The sequence below is a fragment of the Bos mutus genome, chromosome 3, assembly GCF_027580195.1.
Source record: "Bos mutus isolate GX-2022 chromosome 3, NWIPB_WYAK_1.1, whole genome shotgun sequence".
In the NCBI taxonomy this organism is placed as follows: domain Eukaryota; kingdom Metazoa; phylum Chordata; class Mammalia; order Artiodactyla; family Bovidae; genus Bos; species Bos mutus.
This window is the reverse complement of record NC_091619.1, coordinates 13,979,971-14,006,231: the sequence shown is the minus strand read 5'-3', so window position 1 is coordinate 14,006,231 and position 26,261 is coordinate 13,979,971. Positions and strand designations below refer to the sequence as shown.

At 41.3% G+C, this 26,261-nt stretch overlaps 2 protein-coding genes across 5 annotated transcripts in view; one reads left to right on the top strand and one right to left on the bottom strand.

The window, feature by feature from the left end:
- Positions 1 to 2,063: 2,063 nt before the first annotated feature.
- Positions 2,064 to 14,927, bottom strand: POLR3C (RNA polymerase III subunit C). Its single transcript, XM_005898510.2, has 15 exons — positions 14,758 to 14,927; positions 13,606 to 13,772; positions 12,744 to 12,999; positions 12,448 to 12,633; positions 11,296 to 11,384; positions 9,218 to 9,322; positions 8,995 to 9,087; positions 7,025 to 7,105; positions 6,745 to 6,796; positions 6,187 to 6,247; positions 5,596 to 5,746; positions 4,729 to 4,830; positions 4,568 to 4,617; positions 3,994 to 4,143; positions 2,064 to 2,209 (listed from the first exon to the last, which is right to left on the bottom strand). The coding sequence occupies exons 2-15, from the start codon at positions 13,750 to 13,752 to the stop codon at positions 2,131 to 2,133; spliced, it is 1,602 nt and encodes a 533-aa protein (XP_005898572.1). The 5' UTR covers positions 13,753 to 13,772; positions 14,758 to 14,927; the 3' UTR covers positions 2,064 to 2,130.
- Positions 14,928 to 15,091: 164 nt separating this feature from the next.
- The window catches only part of RNF115 (ring finger protein 115), a 72,611-nt gene continuing 61,441 nt past the window's right edge, over positions 15,092 to 26,261 (top strand). Inside the window, exons 1-2 of one of the 4 annotated variants that reach the window (XM_070367016.1) lie at positions 15,214 to 15,352; positions 15,759 to 15,876. Coding sequence is in view for 1 of the 4 variants with exons in the window: in XM_005898511.3 (XP_005898573.1) it covers positions 15,251 to 15,352 (102 nt within the window). In the remaining 3 variants the exon portion in view is untranslated. Of the gene's footprint in view, positions 15,353 to 15,758; positions 15,877 to 26,261 lie in introns of all 4 variants that reach the window. The other 3 variants (XM_005898511.3, XM_070367019.1, XM_070367013.1) reach the window with 3 other exon arrangements.

The window sequence follows — 26,261 nt, the reverse complement described above, 5'->3', positions numbered from 1 at the left end:
TGCGGCGCACCTGGCGCCCTCTGGTGGCCCAGCAGCGCTTCCCCTCCGAGCCTTCCGGCGGCTCGGAAGGAAACCGGGCTTCCGGAACGTCCCAGGGAGAAATTGAGGGAAGAACCTTGGGGATGATCCAGGAGTGTAATAAATAAATGACAAAGCGGAACGCCTCTAAATCCTCAGCTCCTCTTGTCCTCCCATCTTCTGTTTAGGAAAATGATCCCTAGACTGAGCGATTTCTGGACTCATGTGTCATTTCCCACCAGGCATGGGTGGAACTCTGTAAGCAACCTTCCAGGACACTCTGCACACCTGTGCTAGCAGGTAACACCTCGGATTAATTACATCTATCTCTTAGCCAGACACCCAGGAAACATTCTTGACATCTTCTCTTCCTTTCTTTTCACTCAAATGGCAGCCAAGTCCACCAGATTCTACCTCCTTGAATGTTCTCAAATCTGTGTCTTAATCTCCAGCCTCCAGTGCCCTAGTTCAAGTCTTCCTCATATTCTGCCTGATATATTATTACAAATCTGTACGTAGTCCATCCTAAAAGAAATCAGTCCTGAATATTCATTGGAAGGACAGATGCTGAAGCTGACACTCCAACACTTTGGCCACCTGATGCAAAGAACTGACTCATTTGAAAAGACCCTGATGCTGGGAAAGATTGAAGGCAGAAGGAAAAGGGGACGACAGAGGATGAGATGGTTGGATGGCATCACCAACTCAATGGACATGAGTTTGAGTAAACCCTGGGAGTTGGTGATGGACAGGGAGGCCTGGTGTGCAGCAGTCCATGGGATCACAGAGTCGGACACGACTGAGTGACTGAACTGAGATAGTCCTGCCCCCACCAATTCATTCTCTACAGTTCAGAGTGATCTTTCCAAAACACAAGTCTGCTCATCTTGCTTCTCCATGGTCTCAGGATAAGCTAAGCTACTTACCACAGCATAGCAAGGACCCACCAGTCCTTGCTCCTGCCTGTCAATTCTGGCAGGACCTATGCTGTTTTCTAGTCATATCCTATTTGTGGGTCCCCTAAGAAACAGGCTCTGCTTCCCTCTGGGGTCTTTCCCCCTTTCACCTGGTAAATCCCTATCTTCCAAAATACAGATTGTGTCACTTCTCTTTGCCTCCTTTCTTGCCTGACCCTTCTCCCCTTTACTTCTATACTACAGCCCCCCAACACATCCTTGTACTTATTTGTCCCCTTTCATTATGTTTGTGCTCGAGGCTATTCATCTTTGCATCCTAGTACTGGGGATGCTCAAAAATGATGGTAAGTGTCTTGAAGGCAGAGATGGTATTATATTAAGAGTTATCTTTGTATATTGTCTCTACAGTTAATTGGGATTCCAATGTTTAACGAATTAGGACTAACACTTGGTAGGAGCAAACTGAAGTGATTATGAAATAAGACCTAACTGTTTTAAATGAAATGAAGCTGCTGGGACAAATTATACCAACTAATCATCTATCCACAGTACTGAGAGAAGGAAGTTACAATTGCCAGTTTTTAGGAATAATGGTGAAGAGAAAGGCAGTGATTTATTGAGTGCTTATCATATGCCAAGCACTGTGCTAAGTTTTACACACATAATTTCAGATGTGTTAGAAGCCCAGAGCTGGCAAATCTGACATTTATCCATAGATTCTAGTATGACTGCTTGGGCCAATCCACCTACTAGCCCTACAAATAGCTTTTATCCCCCTCTCCGTGGTAGTCTTTCACATTCTCTACACTGTGTGTGTGTTTAATATTACAGTTTAACAAAGTAAAGAACAGGTGCAGCTTTTTGAAAATGGGATAAAAAGCTTAGGAAGAAGTTTTTCTGTCAGGGATGTTCAAACACAGCTTTAGCTAACTTCTTGGTGGGAACTAATTCATCTAATAGATGATTAATCTAGTTGATTTAAGGTTCTTTCTCCTGCCAAGATTTGATGAGGGTAGAATATAATGATGATTCTAAAACAGAATCAGCAAACTTGAAAAAAAGACAGGTTACACTCTTTCTGGTGTACTCTGGGTGGTAGGGAGAGGGAATGTCAGCACAGAATCTGGATTTTCTCCTACTCCTTTATTCTTCCAATCCCCTCAGATCTTTGGAGGAAGACTTTTCTTCTGGGTCACTATCTCTTCATGGTGCTTTCGATGTATGACTCCAGCAGGAAGATGGTTTCATCCACCTGGATCTCACAGGCATCCAACCTGAGTGAAAAAAATGAGAGCATTTGTCCAGACTGAACATTTATCAGCATATTTAAGATTAGAGGCTGGACTGGTTACCCTCAAAAGTACTGGGCAGAAAGCAAGAGAACTAATAGCTCATTCTCCTGTTGACCAAGCATCTCGTATGTGCTAGGCACTGTGGAAATTGCTGAGGGTTCAAAAAACAACACCTCTGTCCCAGGAGAAGTTATAGTCTAATTTGCAAGGAGGAAAAAGCACATGTTAAAGGCACAGGTGTAAAAGGACTTGAGTAAGTGAAGTCGCTCAGTCATGTCTAGCTCTTTGCGACCCCATAGACTGTAGCCTACCAGGCTCCTCCGTCCATGGGATTTTCCAGGCAAGAGTACTGGAGTGGGTTGCCATTTCCTTCTCCAGAGGATCTTCCTGACCCAGGGATTGAACCCAGATCTCCTGCATTGTAGGCAGACGCTTTACCGTCTGAGCCACCAGGGAAGCCCTACAGAAACTAAACGTAACAGAAATTCTAAATAAAGCTGAGGTGAGTGGAGGAGGAACAGAACATCTTGAAATAAGATGTATCTAGTCAGGCTTCTTTACTAAAAGTAGTTCCTGTGTTTTAGAAAATATGATTTGCCCTGCAGTATGTTTAAATGTATTTTAAAATAGAAGCTGAGAGTGGCTGAGGCTGAAAGTGATTAGGAATAGAAGGGAAAACCGCTTCTACTCTGATAATACTGATAAAAATCATCCATGAAAAACCCATACTGAGCGTCATACTTAGTGGAGAACGACTGAAAACTTTCCCCCTATGATTAGGAACAAGACAAGGATGCCTGCTTTTTACTTCCATTCAACATTTCACTGGAAGTTCTAGTCTGGAAATTAGGCAAGAAAAACAAAAGGCATCTAAACTGAAAAGGAAGAAGTAAAGCTATTTCTAATTCACAGATAACATAATCCTATAGACAGAAACATCTCAAAGGATCCACAAAAAACTTACCACATCTAGTAAATCAATTGGCAAAATTGCAGGATATAAAATCAACACACAAAAATCAGTTCTATTTCCATACACTGGCAATGAACAATTCAAAAATGAAATTTAAGCAAACACTAAAACAGTATCAAAAAAGAATAAACAGGAATAAATTTAACCAAAAAAATTATAAGACTTGAATACTGAAAACATCATTGAAAGAGATTAAGGAAGAACTAAGTAAATGGAAAGACCTTTCATATTCATGGGTTGGAAGATTTAGTATCATTAAGATGGCAATCTTCCCCAGATTCAAAGCAATCTCTCTGAAGGTCTATGGTGAGGAGTGAAAGGAAATGAGGAAGAAGGGACAGGCTAGTATAACACCATGAAAGGACTTGTATGTTATGCCAAGGAGGCTGGTCTTTATGCTGTAAACAAGAAGTCAATAAAGCATTTAAAGTAGAAGAGTGCTATTATCAATCCCTTTAAAGAAACTAACTTTGAAAGCATTATAAGAAATGGTTTGAAGGGGGAGGTGACTGCAAAGGTCTGGGGAAAAGGTGAGAAGGGCGTGCGTGGAGAGCAAGATGAAAGGCCAGATTTGGGACACGCTGCTCAAGTAACATCAAGAGTCGTGGTGAACATGACAGAGAGAGAGGAGAGAGAGAGGGAAGAGAGGAGAGGAGAGAGAGAGAGGTGAGGGAGGAGAAGCTGAGAATATCTTCAGAAATTTGAGCTTTAGTAAAATAGGTGGATTAAATTCTGTTGATTGAGGTGAGGAGGAAGATAGTTTCAATGTAGCTTTGAAGTCTGTGAGGCTTACTTGTTGACGTTGCGCTTCAGGGTCTCTAGCTGCTGGCGTTCGGGGGCTGTGATCATCTCCTCTATTTCCTGGAGCTGCGCCTCCTCTGCGCCTGTGGCCTGCATAGATGCAATGATGGCTTCCACCCGCTGAGACTTCTCTAGTAGACGCCTGTCAGAACAACACAACTCTGAGGCATGTCCCCTAGCCCTGGAGATTCTTTCATCCCATAGACCTGGGGCATAACTCCCCCTTTACCATGTTCCTGGTCAAAGTGGACAATGTCACTCTCTAAGGATGTTTCCTACAAGTTTAATTAGAAATGTGACTTTATTCCTGAAACTCTTGCTGCTTCTCACTTGTACTTAAAAGTTTGGTGCCAGTTTATATGTTGCCCATAAATTTAATCTGCAGAACTATTTCACTGGGGATATCTGACAAGTGTATACAAATGCATGATTATGCCAACCTAAGCCAATAATTCAGTGCAACCAGACAGGTTATTATCTCTATTGGTTTCCATTTCTATAGAAAATTTCCCCGTAAGCTTTTTGGCCTTGAAATATGTAATTACTGAGTTGAAAATGTTACTCACTTGTTTTCTTTGGTTTCAAATTGTCTCCTTTCTATTAAGTTGGCTACACTCTGAGGAGAGAGAAGAAATGCATAGTTCTTTCTGTATAAGTAGCTCAGGCACAACAGCTAAAGGGGGCGTGAGGGTGAGACATCTCTGTAGAGGGAATGGGGAGGAGTTACCTTGTAGCACCTGTGCAGCAACATTCGGGCAGCTGATAGGATGTTCACAGTATATAAATAGAAGGTCCGGGATGGGGCATGGTCTGGTGTTTTGGGAATTTCCTATTTGTTCACAGAAAGAAAAATAAGAGACATTATACTTTCCTTCAGAACTGGCAAAGTAAATACCTGTGCCATCTGGAGTTACTAAGCCCTTTCTTTCACCTATATTCCCTCTTCCCCAGTCACACAGCATCTGTGTTTATAGCATAATCAGCCATAGGGAGGGCTGGGATGTCCTGTTTTTCCCTTTGATTGTCAACATCCTGAGTGGGGAAGAAAGAGAAGGCGCTTAACATTTACTGAGCAACTCTTATGTGCCAAGTAGACTGTATTTGATTTTTACAACAAACTATATTATTTCTGTTACCTCCATCTATCACCATTTTGTAGGTGGGAAAAAGGACGGTAGGTAATTTGCTTAGTGTAACTGGGTGATAGGCAGAGCTGTGATTCTGATTCCAAAATCCATTCTATCTTACTTCCTTTTAGGGTAGAGTACATAGCTCTGCATGCAGTGAGGACCCAACAGATGCTATTGATAGACTGACCGGTAATAAACTTAAGACTTGAGGAAAGGATAAATCATAGGAACAAGGAGCTAAAGAAAAAAAGGTACAGTGATTCTGGGGTGATTTCTTGGCTCTGCCTCTTTTTTACAAGGCCAGATAAAGCTCCACAGTTATCTTGCAAGTGCTTGGTATGTCTTTGTCAATCTTTTTTTTTCTTCTGTCTCAAAGATGGATACAGAGTTTGTTTGAGGTTCAGAATATTTGCTTCAGCAATTTCTCTCATCCATCACCTCTGCTGGTTGGCAATTATTGTTACCTGCAGTGATATGAAATTTTCTGAGAGCATCTTATAAAGCATATCCTTTGCCTCCTTTGCTGGAATCATTGCAAAGTCTTCTACCTGCTTCTGCTCTAGGTGTTTCTTTTGTAAAACTAGACGGAATATTCTGGCACAGCGAGATCCAAATCTGGAAAGGAATAAAGGAAGCAAATGGCAGGCCAACATAAATTAGCTTTAGTTCTTAGTCACAGAGGGTTGTTTAGTGTCTATGTGTGGAGCAAGGACCTGAGAGGAACAGCAATCAGAGAATTCTTCCTAACTCCATAGATCAATGACAATACTGCTAATCATAAGAGTCACCAACTGCTGACTCGAATGCCTCAGTTCCTGCATTTGTAAGGAAAGGTGTTAGGAAGGCTGATGAATTGGCATCCCTGGGAATTAAGCAGCAGGGTATTTGGGGTAAAGAGCAGTAATAGATGGGACCCATAGTGGTCCAGTGGAAAATGGGCAAGATGTGCCAGGTGTGCCTATACTGGTCGGTTACCTAATGATCAAATCACTTGTTCAAATGGGGTGTGGAAAGGAACTACCTGACCCCCAACCCTTTCAGGGTAACCGCCTTACCTCTCTTGTACGACGGACTCCAGAGTGGCCGTGGCTAGAGATCCTAGAGCCTTATGCAGGTCTTTATGTAGAGGGTAAAGGTCACTCCATGATGTTTTGGCCTGGATATTGCGCTCTTAGTTTTATTCCCAAGTATTTAATTTAAAATTTAAATACCGTTTTGTTTTTCACATTAGTCTCATTTATGTTATTTAAGTATTTCAAAACCTTAATTAACTAAAGGTGCTTAAGTCAGGGTTTTGCTTAACTAAAATTTAGTTGGTTAAAAGTCTGTTTTACTTCTTTATCATCAGTGTTTTAGTTCAATTTTCTAACTTACTTAGTATACTATATGCGTGTGTTAGTCGCTCAGTCATGTCCAACTCTTTGCAACCCCATGGACTGTAGCCCACCAGGCTCTTCTGATTGTGGAATTCTCCATGCAAGAATACTGGAGTGGATTGCCATTCCCTTCCCCACTTAGTATACTAAATATCATCAAATCTTTCCTAAAGTCACCCTTCTGTTTCATAGTTCAGGCTGCCTGACTATTAAGGAAATAACCACCCATAAGGATACTGATGACATACATTCCTCCACCACTGTCGCCAGACTTTCCAACAAACTCTAGCTATTAAAAAAAGAGAGAGAGAACTTGTGTTATCTGAATGGAAAGTCCAGTGATTCTGTTTCCAGAAGAGCAAATCTGGTTGAGTTGGTAGGAGGAAGCTCTCCCATCAGGCGATGGTAGAGAAATTGTCTGAGCTGGCTAGGTAGAGAATGAAGCTGCAGAAGACTGCTACTAGTTATCAGTGGCAGAAATTAATCCTAAACACAATAGAAAAAAAAAAAGACTTACTGGATCATCTGCCAGCAGAGTGAGATACTGATCAAGAACTTGCTTAGAGATGTTATAGCCAACAGGTAGGGATCTGAAGATCTATGGAGCAAAAAGACACAGTGAAAATGAGTTTGGGAACTTAGAACTGGTGACATTGCTGAAATAAAGATGTTTTAACTTTAGATATCACAAGTATAAAAATGTCCCAAAGCACAGCAGCATTGTTGGTAAGAGTAAAAACTGGAAAGAATTCACATGTCCAATAGTAAGGAGTTCATTAAAATACAGTATAGCATGGCCACATTAAGTGGAATGTGATATGGCCATTATAAAGAATGAGATAGATCATGAAAAGGAAGTTTATATATACTGTCATATGAGAGAAGCAAGTTTAGAACAGTTTGCAGAGTATAATCCCTTTTAAAATTTTTGTTAAAAAATATACATATACCTACATTTAAGTGAGACTATATATAAGAAGTCTGAATAAAGATATGTATCAAAATACTGACAAAGATCTCGGGTTGGGATTATGCAAAACTACATATGTATTTAAACTAGAGTATGTTACATACAAGAAGCACAGATCGTAAGGATTCAGTTTGATGAGTGTTGATAATTTTATATACCCATGTAACTGCCATCTACAAGATACAGCACTTGCCTGCCATTTCTGAAAGTTTGGGGAACTACCACTTTGAAAAACTATATATTTCTAGGGACTTTCCTGGTGGTCCGGTGGCTGAGACTCTGTGCTCCCAAAGCAGGGTGCCCACGTTTGATCCCTGGTCAGGGAACTAGATCCCACATGCTGTGACTAAGAGTGTGCATGCTGCAGTGAAAGATCCTGCATGCTGCAACAGAGATCAAAGATCCCACCTGTAGAAACTAAGACCTGGTGCAGCTAAACAAAGAAATCTTAAAGAAGAACTATAGATCTCTAAAAACAGGTCATATAATTATTTTTGTCATTGGAAAAACATTTGTATTTAAATTTTTGTTATATAATAACTTAAAAAAATTTAAACACTGTAAAAATACAACTATATTTAATATGAATAAATATTGGTATGGTTAAAAAGTAACAATATAAAGTATTTGATATATTAAATATTTTTTATTCAAAACTTAATAAAACATTAAAAAATTAAAATATATATAATATACTGAAAAAACAAATACAAGCAGCCAAATAATATCCTGAGCACTAAGGCTCAGATTCTAAGCAGTGAATACTTAGAACAATTAAGAGTAATCTGTACCATATATATATATACAACAAAATACTACTCAGCCATGGATTAACCTAGAGGTTATCACAATAAGTAGAGTAAATCAGAAAGAGAAAGACAAATACTACACAGTATCATTTATATGTGGAATCTAAAATATGACACAAATGAACTTATCTACAAAAAAGAAACAGACTTACAGAGAACAGACTTGTAGTTGCCAAGAGGGAGGTGGGTAGGGGAGGGTTTGGATTGGGAGTTTGGGATAAGCAGATGCAAACTATTACATATAGAATGAATGAACAACAAGGTTTGCTGTATAGCACAGGGAACTATATTCAATATCCTGTGATAAACCAATAAGGAAAAGAACATGAAAAAGCAAAGAATGTGTGTGTGTGTGTATATGTATATATATATATAGATATAGATATAAAACTGAACCACTTTGCTGTATAGCAGAAATTAATGCAACATTGTAAATCAACTGTACTTCAATAAAATATATTCAAAATGAAAAAAAAAAAGAATTACTTGTACTTTGACTAAAACAGTGGTGTAGGGTTTTAAAGGTTGAATTCCCAAGAGACCAAATATTTCAGTACCTACCACCTGGGGCTAATCACTGTCCCACCTCAAAAGGCAAAAACCCTTTCTTTCAAGGTCCAGACCTTAACCTAATCCCAGGCTCTACGTATAATAATTATAACATCCAAGAGTCTGTCAGAAAACTAGTATAACAAGCATGAAGCTCACCTCGTTGGAAGACAATGGCTGGGTGAAGGGGGCACCAGAGGGAGTGGTGACCTCACTCATCCGGAGCATGGTCCTCACGATCTCACTACTGGTCTAGGTTTGAACAGTGAACTGGAATTCAGAATTCATTCTGCTGTGTGGGCTCTGGCTATATGCCAGTGGCCACATCTGGTAAACAGTGTAATGTTCCTGATAGCCACTGTCCCACCCACTTAGATATCACCTGGTCCATCCTGTTGGCAACTGCGCTGACAATGGCTTGGTCACGGAAGTGCTGGTGGAATCTGTCAAGGTTGGCCTGCCAATAAATCCCATCATCTGGAATGGGCTGAGGAGAAAAGTATTAGAAAGAAACATTTAGATACAATGAAGTTTTCTAGGGAGGAGTTTGGATTTCACTGTTCCTTTTCCTATACAGTAGTGACTAAATTGGTTGGAGAAAAAAACCATTCAATTGTGTGGATTTAGTGAAGTGAAGGTTGCTCAGTTGTGTCTGACTCTATACAGTCCATGGAATTCTCCAGGCCAGAATACTGCAGTGGGTAGCCTTTCCCTTCTCCAGGGGATCTTCCCAACCCAGGGATCAAACCCAAGTCTCCCACATTGCAGGCGGATTCTTTACCAGCTGAGCCTCAAGGGAAGCCCAATCGGAGGTCTACTTTTCTTTATCCTGTCATTACCTTATTTTAGGCTCTAATGTTGACTCACTTGAATGACTGTAAGTAGTCTCCTAACTAATTTTCATTTTTTTTTAATGAACACTATAAAAGAGGATAGTTTGGTTTTCTGTTTTTAATCTTTTTCTTTTTGCACTGTTCTCCCTGTTTCTCATAGAGCTGTGCTTTTCCAGCTTTTGGGGTACAGTCCCCTTGAAGAATCTGAAAAAAGCTATGAGTACTCTATAGGAAAATGTACATATGAACAAGTACAGGTAGACTCTCTGAAATGCATCCATGAAGTTGTACAAGTTATGAACCACTGTACTATTGTAACATTTCTAAAACTTAAATCTAGCTACTTCATTCACCTAAAATTCATCAACTCCCCCTTATCTTCAGGGTGAAGTGTAAACCTCTTAGTCGATCAAAAAATATTTATTGATGTTAGGCTAGTATTCCAGGTACCAGGGTCAAGATATTGTCCTCAAAGAGTTATAGTCTATTGGGAGTGCAAATAATAAATAATTTTATCTACCTTTAAATGCTGTGAAGATGAAATGGGAAAATGTGGTAGAGAATGGAATAGAGAGTGGGCAATGGGGCTCGAGCTCTTAAAAAACAGCATTTGAACTGAGATCGGAATGATGAAAAAGAGGCAACTACATGAAGATCTTGAAGCAAAAGAAATCCTAGGGACGAAAGCCAAAAGACTAGAAAGAGCAAGTATGACATATTTGAGGGATGGAAGGAAGAGCTGAGATTAGAGAGCCTTGTCCCCAGCAGATCATGCAAAGACTTAGTTTATGTAAGGGATAATAATCCATGGTAAAGATCTAGATTTCTTCTAAGAGTAATGGGAAGTTATTAAAGGAGTCAAAAATCAGCGATGGGTTTTTTTTTTTTTAAAGAACAATTTAGCAAGTCATTTTGGCTCTTATGCAGGTATGAATGTAGGAAGGGAGACCACTTAGGAGAGCGCTGGTGAAATCTTGACTACAGTGATAGTGGTGTGGACTAAGGTGACTGGGAATGGTAAGAAACAGTCAGATTTGAATTGATTTTAGAAATTGGGTTGACAGGTTTTACTGTGAGGTCAGATGGCTCCCAGGACTTTGGTCTAAGCAAATGGTATCCTAGGTGGTTGGTCTTGGTGATGTTCCTAAGATGAGGAAAGCTTAGGAGGGAGTAGATAGCTAGGAATGAGAAATCAATTACTCTGTTTTAGTCATACTACTTTTGGGATGCTTATTAGACATCTTTATAGGGATGCTGAGAAGGCATTTGAAGGTAAGAGCTCAGGTCTACACATATCTTTCTAGACTCATTTGTGGCCACTTATCCCTGTGGGTCTCTACAGTCCAGCCACAGTGATCAATTTAAACTTTTTCTAGGCCCTTTATTTGTGCATAAGCCACTACCTCTGTCCAATGAGGTTAAGCCTCAGAAGGGAGACAGTAATGGACAGTATAGAGACAGTAATGGAGTGCCCTCTTTGTTAGTCTGTCCCTGGCCAACATTTGATCAAGTTCATAATCCCACTACTTCTCAACCCAAGAACCTTGAAGCTCTTCAGGGCTTGGTATCTCAGTGCTCTTCCTGGCTGGCCTCAGGGTGAGGACTCCAAGTCCAGAAGCATCATTACCTCTTTGTTATCTGTGGTCTGTTTTGGTCTCTTGGCCTTGGGCTCCCCAGTAGCATCTTCGTCAGACGATCTCCTCCTTTTACCTTTCCCTGCCAAACAGAACAGGCGCACTGATAGGCTACATCTCCTATGATGACAGGAAATTGTGGAAGGTGACAGGTGTCGCTATCCCAAAGACCTCTGTAGTGGCCTCTAGGCAAGAGATGTTGAGGAGACGGAGGAACTACAAGAAATTCAAGTTAATGATGAAGTCATCTGAAACTCAACGTGTTCAAAAAGAAACTCATAGTCTCTCTCCCTCAAATTGCTCCTGTTCCAAGGCTTCCTTTCACAGTGAATGGTACGCTCATCCTTCCATGTACGCCAGCCAGGTGTCATTCTTGATTTCTGTTTTCCTCATCCCTTCTATGCCTAATTATTCACTGGTTTGTCTACATTTACCTTTGCCCCCTCCTTTCTGCAGACAGAAACATATTTTTAAAATGCAAATTAGATGATGTTACTTCCTCTAAAATCCTTTAGTAGTTTTCCTTCACATCTATGATAAAGAACAAGTGCTCTATGAGATCTTGCATGATCTATTCCCTGCCTATCTCTCTAACCTTATCGTATGGCTCTCTTTCCTTTGCTCTCTATGCTTTAACTACACTGATCTTCTTTTAATTCCTCAAATATACTTTTTTTTCTCTCACTACATACAATTCCTTTTGCCAAAAATGCTTATCCTCTGTACCTCTTCACACCTTACCTCACTGACTGGCTCCTACTTCTGCTTAAAATCTTGGTTCAAATGCCATTTTCTCAAAGAAGCATGTGCCCTAAACTCCCAGGTAAATCTGGTCCCCTGTTATGTATTTTCATAACACTCCTCACACTTTTCATACTTTCTCTTCACAGTACTAATCACAGTTTGTTAGTTATATATCCATGAGACTATCTGATTAATGTAAGCTTCCTATACTAGACTCAAGCTCCATAAGGGCAGGGACTATAATGTTTTTTTCATCACTTTATACCACAGTATCTGGCATAGAGCAAATCCTTGGTAATTGCTTCATTGATTAAGTCATTCATTTAACAATCACTATGAAACTTTCATGAAAGAATCGACAATCAGGGCAAGTCACAGATCTCGGGGTCAAAATTCCTTACCTATCAAGCTCAGTTTAGGAACCAGGTACATGTCCTTTTCACTGACGACAAGAGTGGGGGCAGGTGGTGGTGGCCCAGTATCTGAATTCTCAGTGGCAGGCACCAAGGGGCAACGCTGCACAAAGTGTGTGTCCACTAGTCGCACAAATGTGTTTGATACCTCAGCATAGTCCATGGTCTTGCCATCTGTATGACAGGAGGAAACAGGCAAATGAGACGGCCTCAGGTAGCTAAGGGTTCACTCCTGCATCCAGTCAACCTATGCTTTTGTTAACAGCTGTGGATACAGTACTGACCCTCCATAGTCTCTGTGAGCCTATCTGCTACTTTCTTCACGACAGCTGACATTGTCATTTTGCCATTCAACAACAGCTCCTCAACAATGAGCTCTCCAGTGTCACTGTACAGTGTTTTGGCGGTATAGATGTACCGGGGATACCTAAGCATTCGCAACACCCGGTTGCACTGGGCTTCATACTCCACCACTCCACGTTTGTGCACTTGATATATCACCAAGTTGTGCTGGATGAGGACACAAAGGGCTTTTTTAACCTAGAGAGGATACAAAAGAAAGAGAAGAAAAGTCTGAAGATGCAGTTCATTATTGCTGGCAAGTTTTGTCTAACAGTTTCCTAAACATCAAGAGACAGCTGCAAATTGCTCCCTCTCTCCACTGGAATAGTTAGTAAGAATCGAATGTCAGTGGAAAAAATCAGGACGATTCCTTACTATGATGTTCATATTTCCTCCAATCTTTATCTTTCAAAGTACAGTTTACTTCCCCTCTATTATTCTAATTCCTAAAATGTAGTACTGAGATTAATAGACTCATTATGAATAAATGAAGTATGGGACAGGAGGAGCAAAGATTTGCCTAAGAAGCCACAAGGAGCCAGAAGACTTTGAGAAGCAGAACCCTGGGCCCTATGTCTCATTCTCTCTCTCCTCTCAAATAACACCCTTCTGATCCTAGGGCAGACTTTGCTCTTTTCCATTTTGTGGGGTTATCCAGTCTCTTACTCATGTCTGACTCTTTGCAACTCTATGGACTGCAGCACACGAGGCTCCTCTGTCCTTGTGGGGCAGGCAGTAACAATATTCAAGGGTAGGTAAAAGAAATTAATGAAATGAAAGCAAATTGATGTGATCCAAACATACCTGATCCAGTGATGTTCCTGTGTCATGGGCAATAACTCTTAGGGGCTGGCTGCCAGTTCTGATTAGGTGGACTCCAATTTTTTCTACAATCTCTCCAAAATGCTCTTGCAGCAACAAAGAACACAGTTTAATTTCTGCTTGAGTCATTACGCTGAGGAGTCTCAGAGCTAGGAAAAAAATAAAAGACAGTATGACAGGAAGTTTTTCTTTTATTTTGGGAGCAGAATTACTGAATGTAAATTCATGTTCTTTCTAGACGTCAGTGTGACAGTAGATATACCAAAAGCCTTAAAATCTTGCATATCTTTGACGTAATTCTTTTGTTTTGGCTATTCTGTTCCAAGGGAATGATAAAAATATGTCACATTAGAATACTGATATTCTAGGAACCTAGTAAGTGATTATTTCAATAAATTATGGTATATGCATACAATGGAATTCTATGTCAACATTCACAATACAGTATGTATTAGTGTAGAAAATTATTCATTAAGTGAAAGACGCAGGTTACAAAGCAAAATGTAGAGGAAAGTTCAATTATTGTGAAAAAACCCCCACATGCATGCATCAAAAAAGAAGACTGGAAACCTAGGTATATGAGATTTATCTTTATGGGATCATATATGATTCTAATTTTCTTGAAAGATTGGGTGTAGATGGTTTTGCGATCTATCACAGACCTTAGATTCTATACTTCATTGTTTCACTCCTATTGGGAGTGAACAGGCAATGACAACTTTGCAAAGTAAGTCAGGAGGTAAATGATAGCTTCTCAACAGGGTGTTTCAGATAGAGATGAAGTATGTTGTTAGCAGGGCAGTATTTAATTTTGAAATTTCGATTTCTTGACTAAGTAGACACAAAAAGAAACAGACATGGTTGACTATATAATCACAAGTGCTATCAAACACTGGTTTGTTCATTTATTTCTCTCAATCCCTCAGAAGCCAACCAAGAGTATGCCTTTCAGCTTCACTATTCCCATCCACAGGTCTTTGGGGACACATCCCCAGACCCTCTGCCATCCTCGAAAAGGATTTCTAGGGAGCCTGGCTCCTGGCTCTTCACTCCCTTCCCGCTGGTTCCGGTTCCGGAGTGGATCCCCGGGTCCAGAGACAGGGCCGCCTCGTTCAGACCGCATTTTCCACTAACCTCTGGGTCAATGCAACGTAACGCCGCCGAGCTCCCCACAACTGCTTTGTGAGGTTCCCGCTGGCCGCCCGGGCAGAGGGGGAGCCCAAGGTCCTTTCGCGCAGGAGCACGGCCACCGACGAGGACCGGCGAAGAGGAAAAACGTGTGCCGATCTGCCCCAGCGTTTCGGTGGTTTCCGGAGGCGCTCTTTCCTTCTTCTCGCTGGGAGTTTGGAGGACCGGCGAGGGGCTGTTTGAGAAGCCGGCCGGCGGGCGGCGGCGGGCGGACTCCTTCCTGCGCCTCTTTAGTTCTGGGAGGCGGGCCGCGGGGTCAGCAGCCGCGCCACCGCCTCTGTGGGCCGGGCGGACTCACGTGACTCGCGCGGGCTCTGGAGAGGCTGGCAGCACTGAGGAAGCGGCGGCGGCGGCAGAGGAGGCGACAGCAGCCGGGAGCCAGCGGCCTGGCGAAAGACCGGCCGGCTGCCCTCTCGGACAGCCGTGGCGAAAGAGAAAAATGGCGGAGGCTTCGGCGGCCGGGGCCGGCGCGGGCTCTGCGGTTGCCGCGCACCGGTTTTTCTGCCACTTTTGCAAGGGCGAGGTCAGCCCCAAACTACCGGTAAGAACCTGGTTCCTCTGCGCTCGGGCATTGGGCCGGATTCCTCTCCCAGATAGCCTGGAGTGGGGGTTAAGCTTCCCACACAACCCCGATTCACCTGACATCGGTCTCTCAAATACCCTGCTGCCCGGGCGTCTCGGCCCAGGCTCCGCAACTCTCGCTCGGATGTTCCACCTGCCCCTCACTTTCTCTCCCCTCTTGACCAGCTCCTCCCATCCCCCTCCCCCCGCGGTCCATTTTTAATTTTTTTGGCCTTCTTTAGCAAGTTCTCTTCTGACACGTCGTCCCCTGTTTTCATGCACTCTTCTTCATCTTGTCTCCTTCCCACGATGACCTCTCTTTTCCTGCATTCGATATTCTTTCCGCTGTTGCCTCTCACCTTTATTCCTTTTCCACTTTTTACCAGATCCTCCCCCTTCCCTCTCCTTATTAAAGCAGAATAACGGATTGCTGAGAATTGTCCTTATTCGGTCGTCCCTAGGAAAGGAAGGAAGAAAACACGGAGAGAAAAAGAGGGTTGGAAGGTAACTGGGATGGAGAGGGGGCTTTTGCTCTTCAGGGGTTTCCAATATTCTTCTGAAAGTGAAAACAGCAGTGTGCTAATGACTTGCAGACTGCCTCCGCTCCCTATCACTATTGAAGGAAATGGCTTTAGGAAGAAGGCAGAACATATTGTTTCAACTTGCTTATTTTGATTGTCATGCTGCCAGTGTCTTTAGCACCACCTGCCTTACTCACCCTTCCTCCTCTGGCTCTCTCTCTCTCCGCTTAATAAAAAAGATCTAGGACAGAATGCTGGGGACTGCATCATCTAATGTAAAATTGGTTTTCACTACTCTCTGCCAGATTTTGTTAGTCCCTAGAGAGGTAGTGCTATGGCTGTGAAAAAAAGTGCTTCTGCAGCAAGCTCGCCCGCTAAACACCCAAACCACACAGGCTTTTTTGGCTTGGGCTATATCTACCACAGGGAGACCCACCAGGATGAATGTTAATCCTGCCTTTGGCCAGTCATCTTTAGCTAGTTAGGATTGTTTTTCTCCTTAGAAGTATCAGTATTCAGCCTTAAGTCAGGGTTCCTAACAACTTCCCTCAGTGTTTACAGCGTCTCTGATAAAATCTGTAAGAAATCCTACTAAAGTGTGTCTGTGTATCTTATTTCTTAGAAACACCAATGGAGGCCAGGGAAAAAGTGCCTAAAGGTATATAGCCTTTTTGCCTAAAGGTTGTGCTTTTTCAGGCTCTTATAGCATTTTCTTTCTTCACTATTTGCCCCACTCCCAATTTTGTAGTCATAGTTTCATCTACATGCTGTTTTAGTTTTGCTGCTTTTTGGCTGTGTCTAATTTTTGCCATACTGCTCCTTACTGCTAATCTCGATCTATCTATCTCAACTTTGTGTGTTTTGATTTGGATCCTCTCAGATAAGACAAATTTCTTTTAGAAAGGAGATACGAAGAAATGAGGGGGAAATCGTGAAGGGAGTTTTATTTTTTATTTTTTTCCTGGAGAAGTTTAATAACATGTATACCTCCCATATACAGGGGAGATGCCAGGGAAAACTGAATCTCTCCCTGAAATGACTGTAAAGCCATCCCTAGAAACAGAAGACTTTGGGGAAGAGGGGAAACCAGTTTTGGCAGATTATCATGCAAACAACGGTAAACAAGCATGATTGTTTGCAGATTTAAATCAGGACTTCTCCACTGATAAGAATTGAGATTTCATTATCCTTCTATTTCTGGTGCAAAGAGGGACAAACCCTTACAAATGGAGATTTCTCTGTTGTAAGTATTCTTCACAAAAGGGCAATGGCTACTCAGTTTTTTTTGAGATTTTAGAATGAAAATATTATTCAGTGGTATTGTTAGGTTTCCAAAAAGTCTTCATTCTAGAAGTGAATAATGATTTACGAATTTTCTTTTTTTTATTAAAAATGATTCCCTGTTTACAGTGAAAATGGTTTTAGTAAAATTTAGTGAATACTAAACTTGGATTTTATTTTTAAATTAATTAAATTTTTTGGAGAAGGAAACAGTGGCTTTATTACTTTACCAGGCAAAGGGGGATAGTAGGCTAGTGCCTCAAGAACTGTGCCCTCCTCCCTGGCGAGTTGTTGTTCAGTCACTAAGTCCTGTCGACTGTGCGACCCTGTGGACTGCAGCACTCCAGGCTTCCCTGTCTTTCACCATTTCCTGGAGTTTGCTCAAATTCAGGTCCATTGAGTCAGTGATGCCATCCTACCATCTCATGCTCTGTTGCCCCCTTCTCATCTTGCCCTCAGTTTTTCCTTGCATCAGGGTCTTTTCCAGTGAGTTGGCTGTTTTCATCAGGTGGCCAAAGTATTGGAGTGTCAGTTTCAGCATCAGTCTTTTCCAAGGATATTCAGGGTGATTTCCTTTAGGATTGACTGGTTTGATCTTGCTGTCCAGGGGGTTCTAGAGTCTTCTCTAGCACCACAGTTTGAAAGCATCAGTTCTTCTTTTAGCCTTCTTTATGGTCCAACTCTCACATCCGTACACGACTACTGGGAAAACCATAGCTCTAATCATATGGACCTTTGTCGGCAAAGTGATTTCTCTGCTTTTTAATAACACTATGTTTTTCTTCCGTATTAAAGATGGAAGTCTTTCTTCTGTCACAGCTTTTCTTCTAAGGAGCAACCGTCTTTTAATTTCATGGCTGAAGTCACCATCTGTAGTGATTTTGGAGCCCAAGAAAATAAAGTCTGTCACTGTTTTCCATTTTTTCCCCATCTATTTGCCATGAAATGATGGGACTGGATGCCTTGATCTTCGTTTTTTGAATGTTGAGTTTCAAGCCAGCTTTTTCCCTGGTGAGTAGGGAGAGGTTATGTAGTTGCTGCTGCTGCTGAGTCGCTTCAGTTGTGTCTGACTTTGTGCGACCCCATAGACAGCAGCCCAGCAGGCTCCCTGGGCCCTGGGATTCTCCAGGCAAGAACACTGGAGTGGGTTGCCATTTCCTTCTCCAATGCATGAAAGTGAAAAGTGAAAGTGAAGTTGCTCAGTCGTGTCCAACTCTTCGTGACCGCGTGGACTGCAGTCTACCAGGCTCCTCCGTCCATGGGATTTTCCAGACAAGAGTACTGGGGTGGGGTGCCATTGCCTTCTCCGTTATATAGTTAGGCAGGGGTATATGATAAGGATCAAGGCAGTAACAGTCTTGCATTCTTCTGCTTGGCATCAAGCTGAGAGTGAACAGAGAAGGGTCCAGAGGCCTATAAACAAGTGCATCCAGGAAGCCACTGATAGCGTAAGAGGAAAGGAGAGGCAGATCACTTAGGCTGGGGTCTGAGTCAGGGAAGGTTTCTTGGAGGCATTCCAGCCTAGAAGAATCAAGACAAGTGGACAGAGATGGGTCAGTATATTCCAAGTGGCCAGCATGATTGGCGCTTAGGCAAAAGCAGAGTGATTCATGCGCTCTATCCTTCTTCAGGTCTGCTTCCTCTTGCCAATTTTCCTCTGATTGGCATTGGGTGAACTGAGCCTTACAGCTGTCTTCTTTGCCGGCCCCAGATGAGTTAGGGAGGGGGAGGGTGAGTCCTCCTCTAAACTTGGATTTTAAAATAAAGGATTTTGATTATATGGTCTGAAGCCCTAGTATTTCAAGTTTATATTAAATATCATTGGGTAAATTGGTATTGTATTTTTTTGATCATCAGATGACAGAGGAAATACTGCCTCACCTGTCTATCCATTGAGAGACACTGTGAAGCCAAGACTAATGGAGTTAAGTATGGAACACTGAGAGATGCCCCTGAGGGGTGACTGGGTGGGGCCACAGAGGACTGTTGTCATGCAACTGTACTCCATACTATCCTCTCCCATTTTTAAATCAAGGTCAGGGAATATTACCTTATGAGATTAAATTCTGTAGAGTCATTGAACAGGTGAGATAAATCATGCAGAGTAAACAACTTTTAGTATTGATGAAACTAGGGTGGTTCCTAAGTGTTTTATAGAGATCAGAGTATCCAAACCCAGAGAGACCAGTCTCATTAAGGACTGCAAGTGTATTACTCACCTCTGAGGCTTTGCCTGAAGAAAGTAGCCAACTTCTCTCCCTCTTCCGTCTCTGTATTATATCACCTTTGGACTAATAAAATGTCATCCTTATCAATAAATAATATTACCTAATTTGTTTGTTTACCAGGTACTATACAGATCATTGTTATTGTGCTATACTTGTAATGACTCTAATACAGGAAAACTTTCTAATCACCCCGTAAGAGAAGCTAAAAAGTAGGCTTCTTAAAGACTGTGATTCTTAAAACTCTTAAGTTCCCTGTCCTTGCTTTTTATTTTTTTTAAATTTACTTATTTATTTTTGGTTGCAATGGTCTTTGTTGCTGTGTGTGGGCATTCTCTAGTTGTGGTGAGCAGGGCGTACTCTTCGTTGGGGTGCATGGGCTTCTCATTGTGGTGGCTTGTTGCAGAGCACAGGCTCTAGGCGCATGGGCCTGGTAGTAGTGGCCCAGGGGCTCAGTACTTGTGGCGAATGGACTTTTGTTGCTCTGTGACATGGAATTTTCTTGGACCAGGGATCCAAACCGTGTCCCGTGCCTTGACAGGCAAATTCCTATCCACTGTACCACCAGGGAAGTCAGACCTAGAGTTTTAAAAGTGCATGATTCTTAGGAAGATCCTAGAATGGTGTCTTAAGTAGTATTAGTAGTTTTGTTGAACTGGAGGAAGGAATTAGTGATTTGAGCTGGATTTTATAGGTTTTAATTATTTAGATTTCTTAAATTCTGCTGTTGGTGACTTACCATCTAAAAAGTCTGCTTGATTATCTAGCGTCTTTCTGTGCTTTATAGCAGTTGCTTATTAAATGTCTCTTGAAATATTCTGAGTTGAATTGTTGTTTAGCTGCTAAGTTGTGTCTGACTCTTTTGTGACCCCACAGACTGTAGCCTGCCAGGTTCCTCTGTCCATGGGATTTCCCAGGCAAGAATACTGACTTGGGTTGCCATTTCCTTCTCAAGGGGATCTTTCTGACCCAGAGATCGAACCTGCATCTTGTACATTGGCAGGCAGATTCTTTACTGCTGAACCACCAGGAAGCAAGCCCTTGAGTTGAATACCCAATAGTTCTTTTTAAAAAGTAGTGGTGTTAATGGTATGAGATCTTTATCTAAAAGGCTTCGGTGGAACAAAATGCAGGCGCTGCCATGCAAAGTTTGAACATAACAGTGTCAGTAATTATAGTCCCTGCAAGGAGCTAGAAGAAAGACATATGTGTTCTTATGGGTAGAAGGCTAGTTCTAGTCTTGAAATTCTGCTGATAAATTGACTTTTATATATCTTGGGGAAATCTTGGGATTTTTTTTTCGATATGAGGAAGAACAAAAACCTTAAAGTTAAACTCACCACAGGTGAAATTCCTTATATTTTTAAGGGGAAGTAACACTTTTTGGTTGCTAATACTTTTTGTTTCTCTATGTTTACTTGGCTTTTTATGACCTTTGCTTACATTAAGGGAGAGGATGCTGAGGTCTCTCAGACAGCCATCATATCAGAAGAGGAAAAACCATGTGGATTGTTTCTTATTCTCTCTAGTCAGATTGGAAGGGTCTGAGAATAAGAAGCCTGTGAATGCTGACTTCTTTTCATCTCTCCACAGCTTAATGTTGATTATTAAAGGATATAATGTAGAGCAGTGGTTCTCAACTGGGGGCAGTTTTGCTTTTTAGGAGGAAATTTGGCAATGTCTGTAGGTCTTTTCTACAGCAGGATTGTTGTCACAACTGCGGGAAAGGGAGGGTTGTTGCTGGCATCTAGTGGATAGAGGCTAGGGATGCTGCTAAACCTGCTTCAGTGAACAGGACAGCCCCCACAGCAAAAAGTTATTGGGCCCAAAATGTTAAGAGTACTGTGGTTCAGGAACCCAGGTGTAGAAGGATAAAAGGATAGTCATTGTCTTGTGTCACTGGTGCTGAAGGTTTTGTCCTGGGGTAGCTTTGATTTCTAATTTTGGAATCCTGTTGAGAATTTTCAGTGAGATAAAGTTGAGATAATTTTAACCAAAGCCCTGATGGGAGGGATTGTTTAGAAGGTAGTTAAGAGGCATTCTATTATAGCAGTATCTCTTGGGGTCGCTTTCTCTCCTTGTGGTTACTGAGACCAGAGGAATTGGATCACGCCTCTCAAGTTACACACTGTGGGGCAACTTCTAAAAGTATCCAGATTTTTTTTCTCAGTTGGAAATTAATTGAAGTAGTAACACAACATGTAACTTAGTAAGACATCTGGAAATTCCAGTCTGAAAACAAAGTAGAAAGCAGACACCAAGTCTAACTTTTAGTTTTTCTATAGCTCATCTTTGCATTAATTAAGCATTACTTTCTCTGTTTCTCTTAATGTTCTTTAAAGTTTTCATGAGCTTAGGAGATTTTGTGCTTAAAATTTTAGTTTCCCCAAACTCTTGGTCGAGTTGGTGAACTGAAGTTATCAAGCCTTGTTCTAATACTGTTTGTTCATGGGGTTGAAGTTGAGTCATCTGACCCTCTCAGTTTGTCTTGGTGTATCCCACTGTAAAATAATACTGAGGTGTGCCTATTGAAAGCTTGAGTGGGCATTCAGAGAAATGGGGATATGTAATCTTTGATTGAAAGGTTGTGTAGGAATGAGCAGTCCTTATTTGTAGAGAAATAAGGCCTTTACCATAGCAGAAACATTTTAGGTGGTTCTTATAGTTTCACATAAAGAAGTTTAGGTTAGATTCTGAAAGATTTTTTTGAAATCTTTTTTTTTTTTTTAAGTTCAGTTGTTATTTCGGAGTTCCTTAGAGATATACAGATACATGTATAATAAATAGAAGTGACTGGTGATTTTAAACCAGGCACACTTTTCTTGTATGTTAAATAGATTGCCCAGCCTCCTTGATGAGTTCAACAGGTATCACAGGAAGTAGGCAAGGTATCCTATATTCACCTACTTGCCACTCACTTTGATGCTGTGCAGATCTGAACCTAAACTACTATCATTTTGATTGCTGATATAGTGTGAAAACTATAATTGTACATTTACTTTTTGTTTAATAACATGTAAAAGGTAAACTCAGCAAATTAGCTTTTACTGCTGTTTTTAGTTTGCGTATTTATGATTTAGAAGTGTTTGGAAGTAATATTCACAAATAAGAATAATGAAAGTGTTTAATTCCCTAAATTTTTCAACCTTATTTTGCTGATCATTAAAATTATTGGCTTATTATTATTCTGTGCCAAATGTAGGTGCTAATTCAGTTAGGGAGACTTGTTTTAATAATATACTGGCATTTTGGTTCTTTTTTATTTGTTTTTGAAATGGAAAATTTTATTTGGGCCAAACTGAGGATTTTAACCCTGGAACAGCCTCTTAGAAAGCTTTGAGAACTGTTCCTTGCTAGCATTTTGTTTTAGCATACAATCTGTATTCGATGAGCAGATTCAGAGTTCCCAAGGTTTTTAATAAGGTTAGCAATGTAACATTGGTCTTTTTCATCTTGCAACACTAGTGCTATAAAAGGATTCCAGAAATCTGTTACTGAGTGTGAATTAGCTCTGAACTTAAGTATGAAGTGATTGTCCCCGTGGCTGTTGTTCAGGAAGAAAACCAGTTTACAAAAACAAAAATCCACCATCAGGCCACAGTTTTTTAGTATTATACAAAGATACCTATACAATTTAAATATTTGGAGAGCTGTGATTGAGTTCCAGGCCATTAGAACTGCCTTTATTTATGGTCTTATTCCCTAAGAATAGTAACATTCACAACCTTCATCATTTTGTTCCTTCATTCCAGACCTGAAAGGTTGACATTATCAGGGATTCCAAACAGGAATGTATAATCAACCAACTTTCTTTGGTTCATTGTGTAACAAGGCAGAAAATCAGGTCAGGAGACAAAGTGTTACTTGATATAATTTGATCAGGTGGACAAGAAGCCAGATTTTCTAAGGAAAAAAAAATGACTAAACTACAAGAATTATCAGAGATAAAGTTAACACAGTGTAGCCAGAAAGGGTTTAGTTATAGTGTTCTTTGCTTGCTTACAGTAAAGGCAGCAAGAAGGGGAACAACTCAGTGGCGTAGATATAAAATGGTAAATGATCCTAAAAGTTTGCCCTTAGTTCTATCATGTACCACCATAGTCTGAGGGAAAAGTTTGTCTTACATTCAGTTTAAGCTGATAGACTCTTCTTACTTAAACTGACAACCTTCATTCATTCAGCAATTATATTCTAAGCTCTACATTCTAAGCATTGTGCAGAAAGAAAAGCATACTTGGTGGGGAAAGAAAAATAACCTGGGATTAAAAGTCACTGAAATCATGTACAAAGTTTATGTTCTAATAATAAAATTCCACTTAGGGAAGTAAAGACATATAAAACAAACTTCTGTGAATATCCTAATCTTAAGTATGGTGGTTGTTCAGTTGTTAGGTTGTGTTCTCTTTCACAGCCCCATGGACTGTAGCCAGCAAGGCTTCTCTGTCCATGGGATTTCTGAGGCAGGAATACTGGAGTGGTTGCCATTTCCTTCTTGAGGGGATCTTCCCGACCCAGGGATAAAACTGGCATCTCCTGCTTGGCAGGTGGATTCTTTACCACTGAGCCACCTGGGAAGCCCCCAGATCTTCAGTATTAACCTCAATATAAGAATTGAATGAATGAGACTTCTTGTTTGCCTGAAGGAGAGTTAGAGGAGACAAGTAAATGAAGACAACATCTGTGCTCTAGTTTTATAGATGGAGAAACAGGTCTTCCCAAAGACCATGAACTGGTGGAACTGGGAATAGAATCCAGAAGTTCTGTTACCGACCTGGGTCTGTGGACTCATTAAAATTGATAAGAGGCCAGATGAGAAGTTCAGGAAAGGCTTTACTGGGACTTGCGCTTCAAGTAAGAAACAGATGCCCTTGTTCGTCTTCTGAGGTGAGGTGAGCTAGTGGTTCCTTAAATGAGGTAAGGGTAGGGGTGGATGGGTGGCTTGGGCAGGAAGCATAGTTTAGGTGGTCTGCCCACCTCAGGTGATGCTGTGTGCAGGTACCATGTGCTTTTGTTCCCAACACCGCCTACATCTCTGAAAAGTCAGTTTGTGGCCTTTTTGTATCTTACTGTTCATAATTGCCCCAACTGCGTGTTTATGGAATTACTTCTCAGTTCAGTCGCTTAGTCGTGTCTGACTCTTTGCGACCCCATGGACTGCAGCATGCCAGGCCTTCCTGTCCATCACCAACTCCCAGAGCTTGCTCAAACTCCTGTCCATCGAGTCGGTGATGCCATCCAATACATCTCATCCTCTGTCGTCCCCTCCTCCTCCTGCCTTCAATCTTTCCGCGCATCATGCTCTTTTCCAAAGAGTCAGTTCTTCTAATTAGGTGGCCAAAGTAGTGGAGCTTCAGTTTCAGCACCAGTCCTTCCAATGAATATTCAGGACTGATTTTCTTTAGGATTGACTGGTTGGATCTCCTTGCAGTCCAAGGGACTCTCAAGAGTCTTTGCCAACTCCACAGTTCAAAAGCATCAATTCTTCAGTGCTCAGCTTTCTTCATAGTCCAACTCTCACATCCATACATGACTGCTGGAAAAACCATAGCTTTGACGAGACAGACCTTTGTCAGCAAAGTAATGTCTCTGCTTTTAATATGCTGTCTAGGTTTGTCATAACTTCTCTTCCAAGGAGCAAGTGTCTTTTAATTTCATGGCTGCAGTCACCATCTGCAGTGATTTTGGAGCCTAAGAAAATAACGTCTCCCACTGTTTCCATTGTTTCCCTATCTATTTGCCATGAAGTGATGGGACCGGATGCCATGATGATAATTTTTTGAATGTTGAGTTTTAAGCCAGCTTTTTCACTCTCCTCTTTCACTTTCATCAAGAGGCTCTTCAGTTCCTCTTCACTTTCTGCCATAAGGGTGGTGTCATCTGCATATCTGAGGTTATTGATATCTCTCCCGGCAATCTTGATTCCAGCTTGTGCTTCATCTAGGCCGGTATTTCACGTGATGATTTCTGCATATAAGTTAAGTAAACAGGGTGACAATATACAGCCTTGACATACTCCTTTCCCAATTTGGAACCAGTCTGTTGTTCCATGTCCAGTTCTAACTGTTGCTTCTTGACCTGCATAAAGATTTCTCAGGAGACAGGTAAGGTGGTCTGGTATTCCCATCTCTTGAAAAATTTTCCACAGTTTGTTGTGATCCACACAGTCAAAGGCTTTGAAGTAATCAATAAAACAGATGTTTTTCTGAAACTCTTGCTTTTAGTTCCTTAGTTTGTCCAGGTGTAAGCACTCCAGTAAAGGGTCCCAAGTCTCAGCCTATTTCAGATCTATTAACTTTGTTTTGGGGTTCACTTGATGCAAAAACAAGACTGGGAGCTGACTGTGGCTCAGATCATGAACTCCTTATTGCCAAATGCAGACTTAAATTGAAGAAAGTAGGGAAAACCACTAGACCATTCAGGTATGACCTAAATGAAATCCCTTATGATTATACAGTGGAAGTGAGAAATAGATTTAAGGGACTATATCTGATAGACAGAGTGCTGATGAACTATGGATGGAGGTTCGTGACATTGTACAGGAGACAGGGATCAAGACCATCCCCATGGAAAAGAAATGCAAAAAAGCAAAATGGCTGTCTGAGGAGGCCTTATAAATAGCTGTGAAAAGAAGAGAAGCGAAAAGCAAAGGAGAAAAGGAAAGATATAAGCATCTGAATGCAGAGTTCCAAAGAATAGCAAGGAGAGATAAGAAAGCCTTCCTCAGCAATCAATGCAAAGAAATAGAGGAAAACAACAGAGTGGGAAAGACTAGAGATCTCTTCAAGAAAGTTAGAGCTACCAAGGGAACATTTCAAGCAAAGATGGGCTCAATAAAGGACAGAAATGGTATGGACCTAACAGA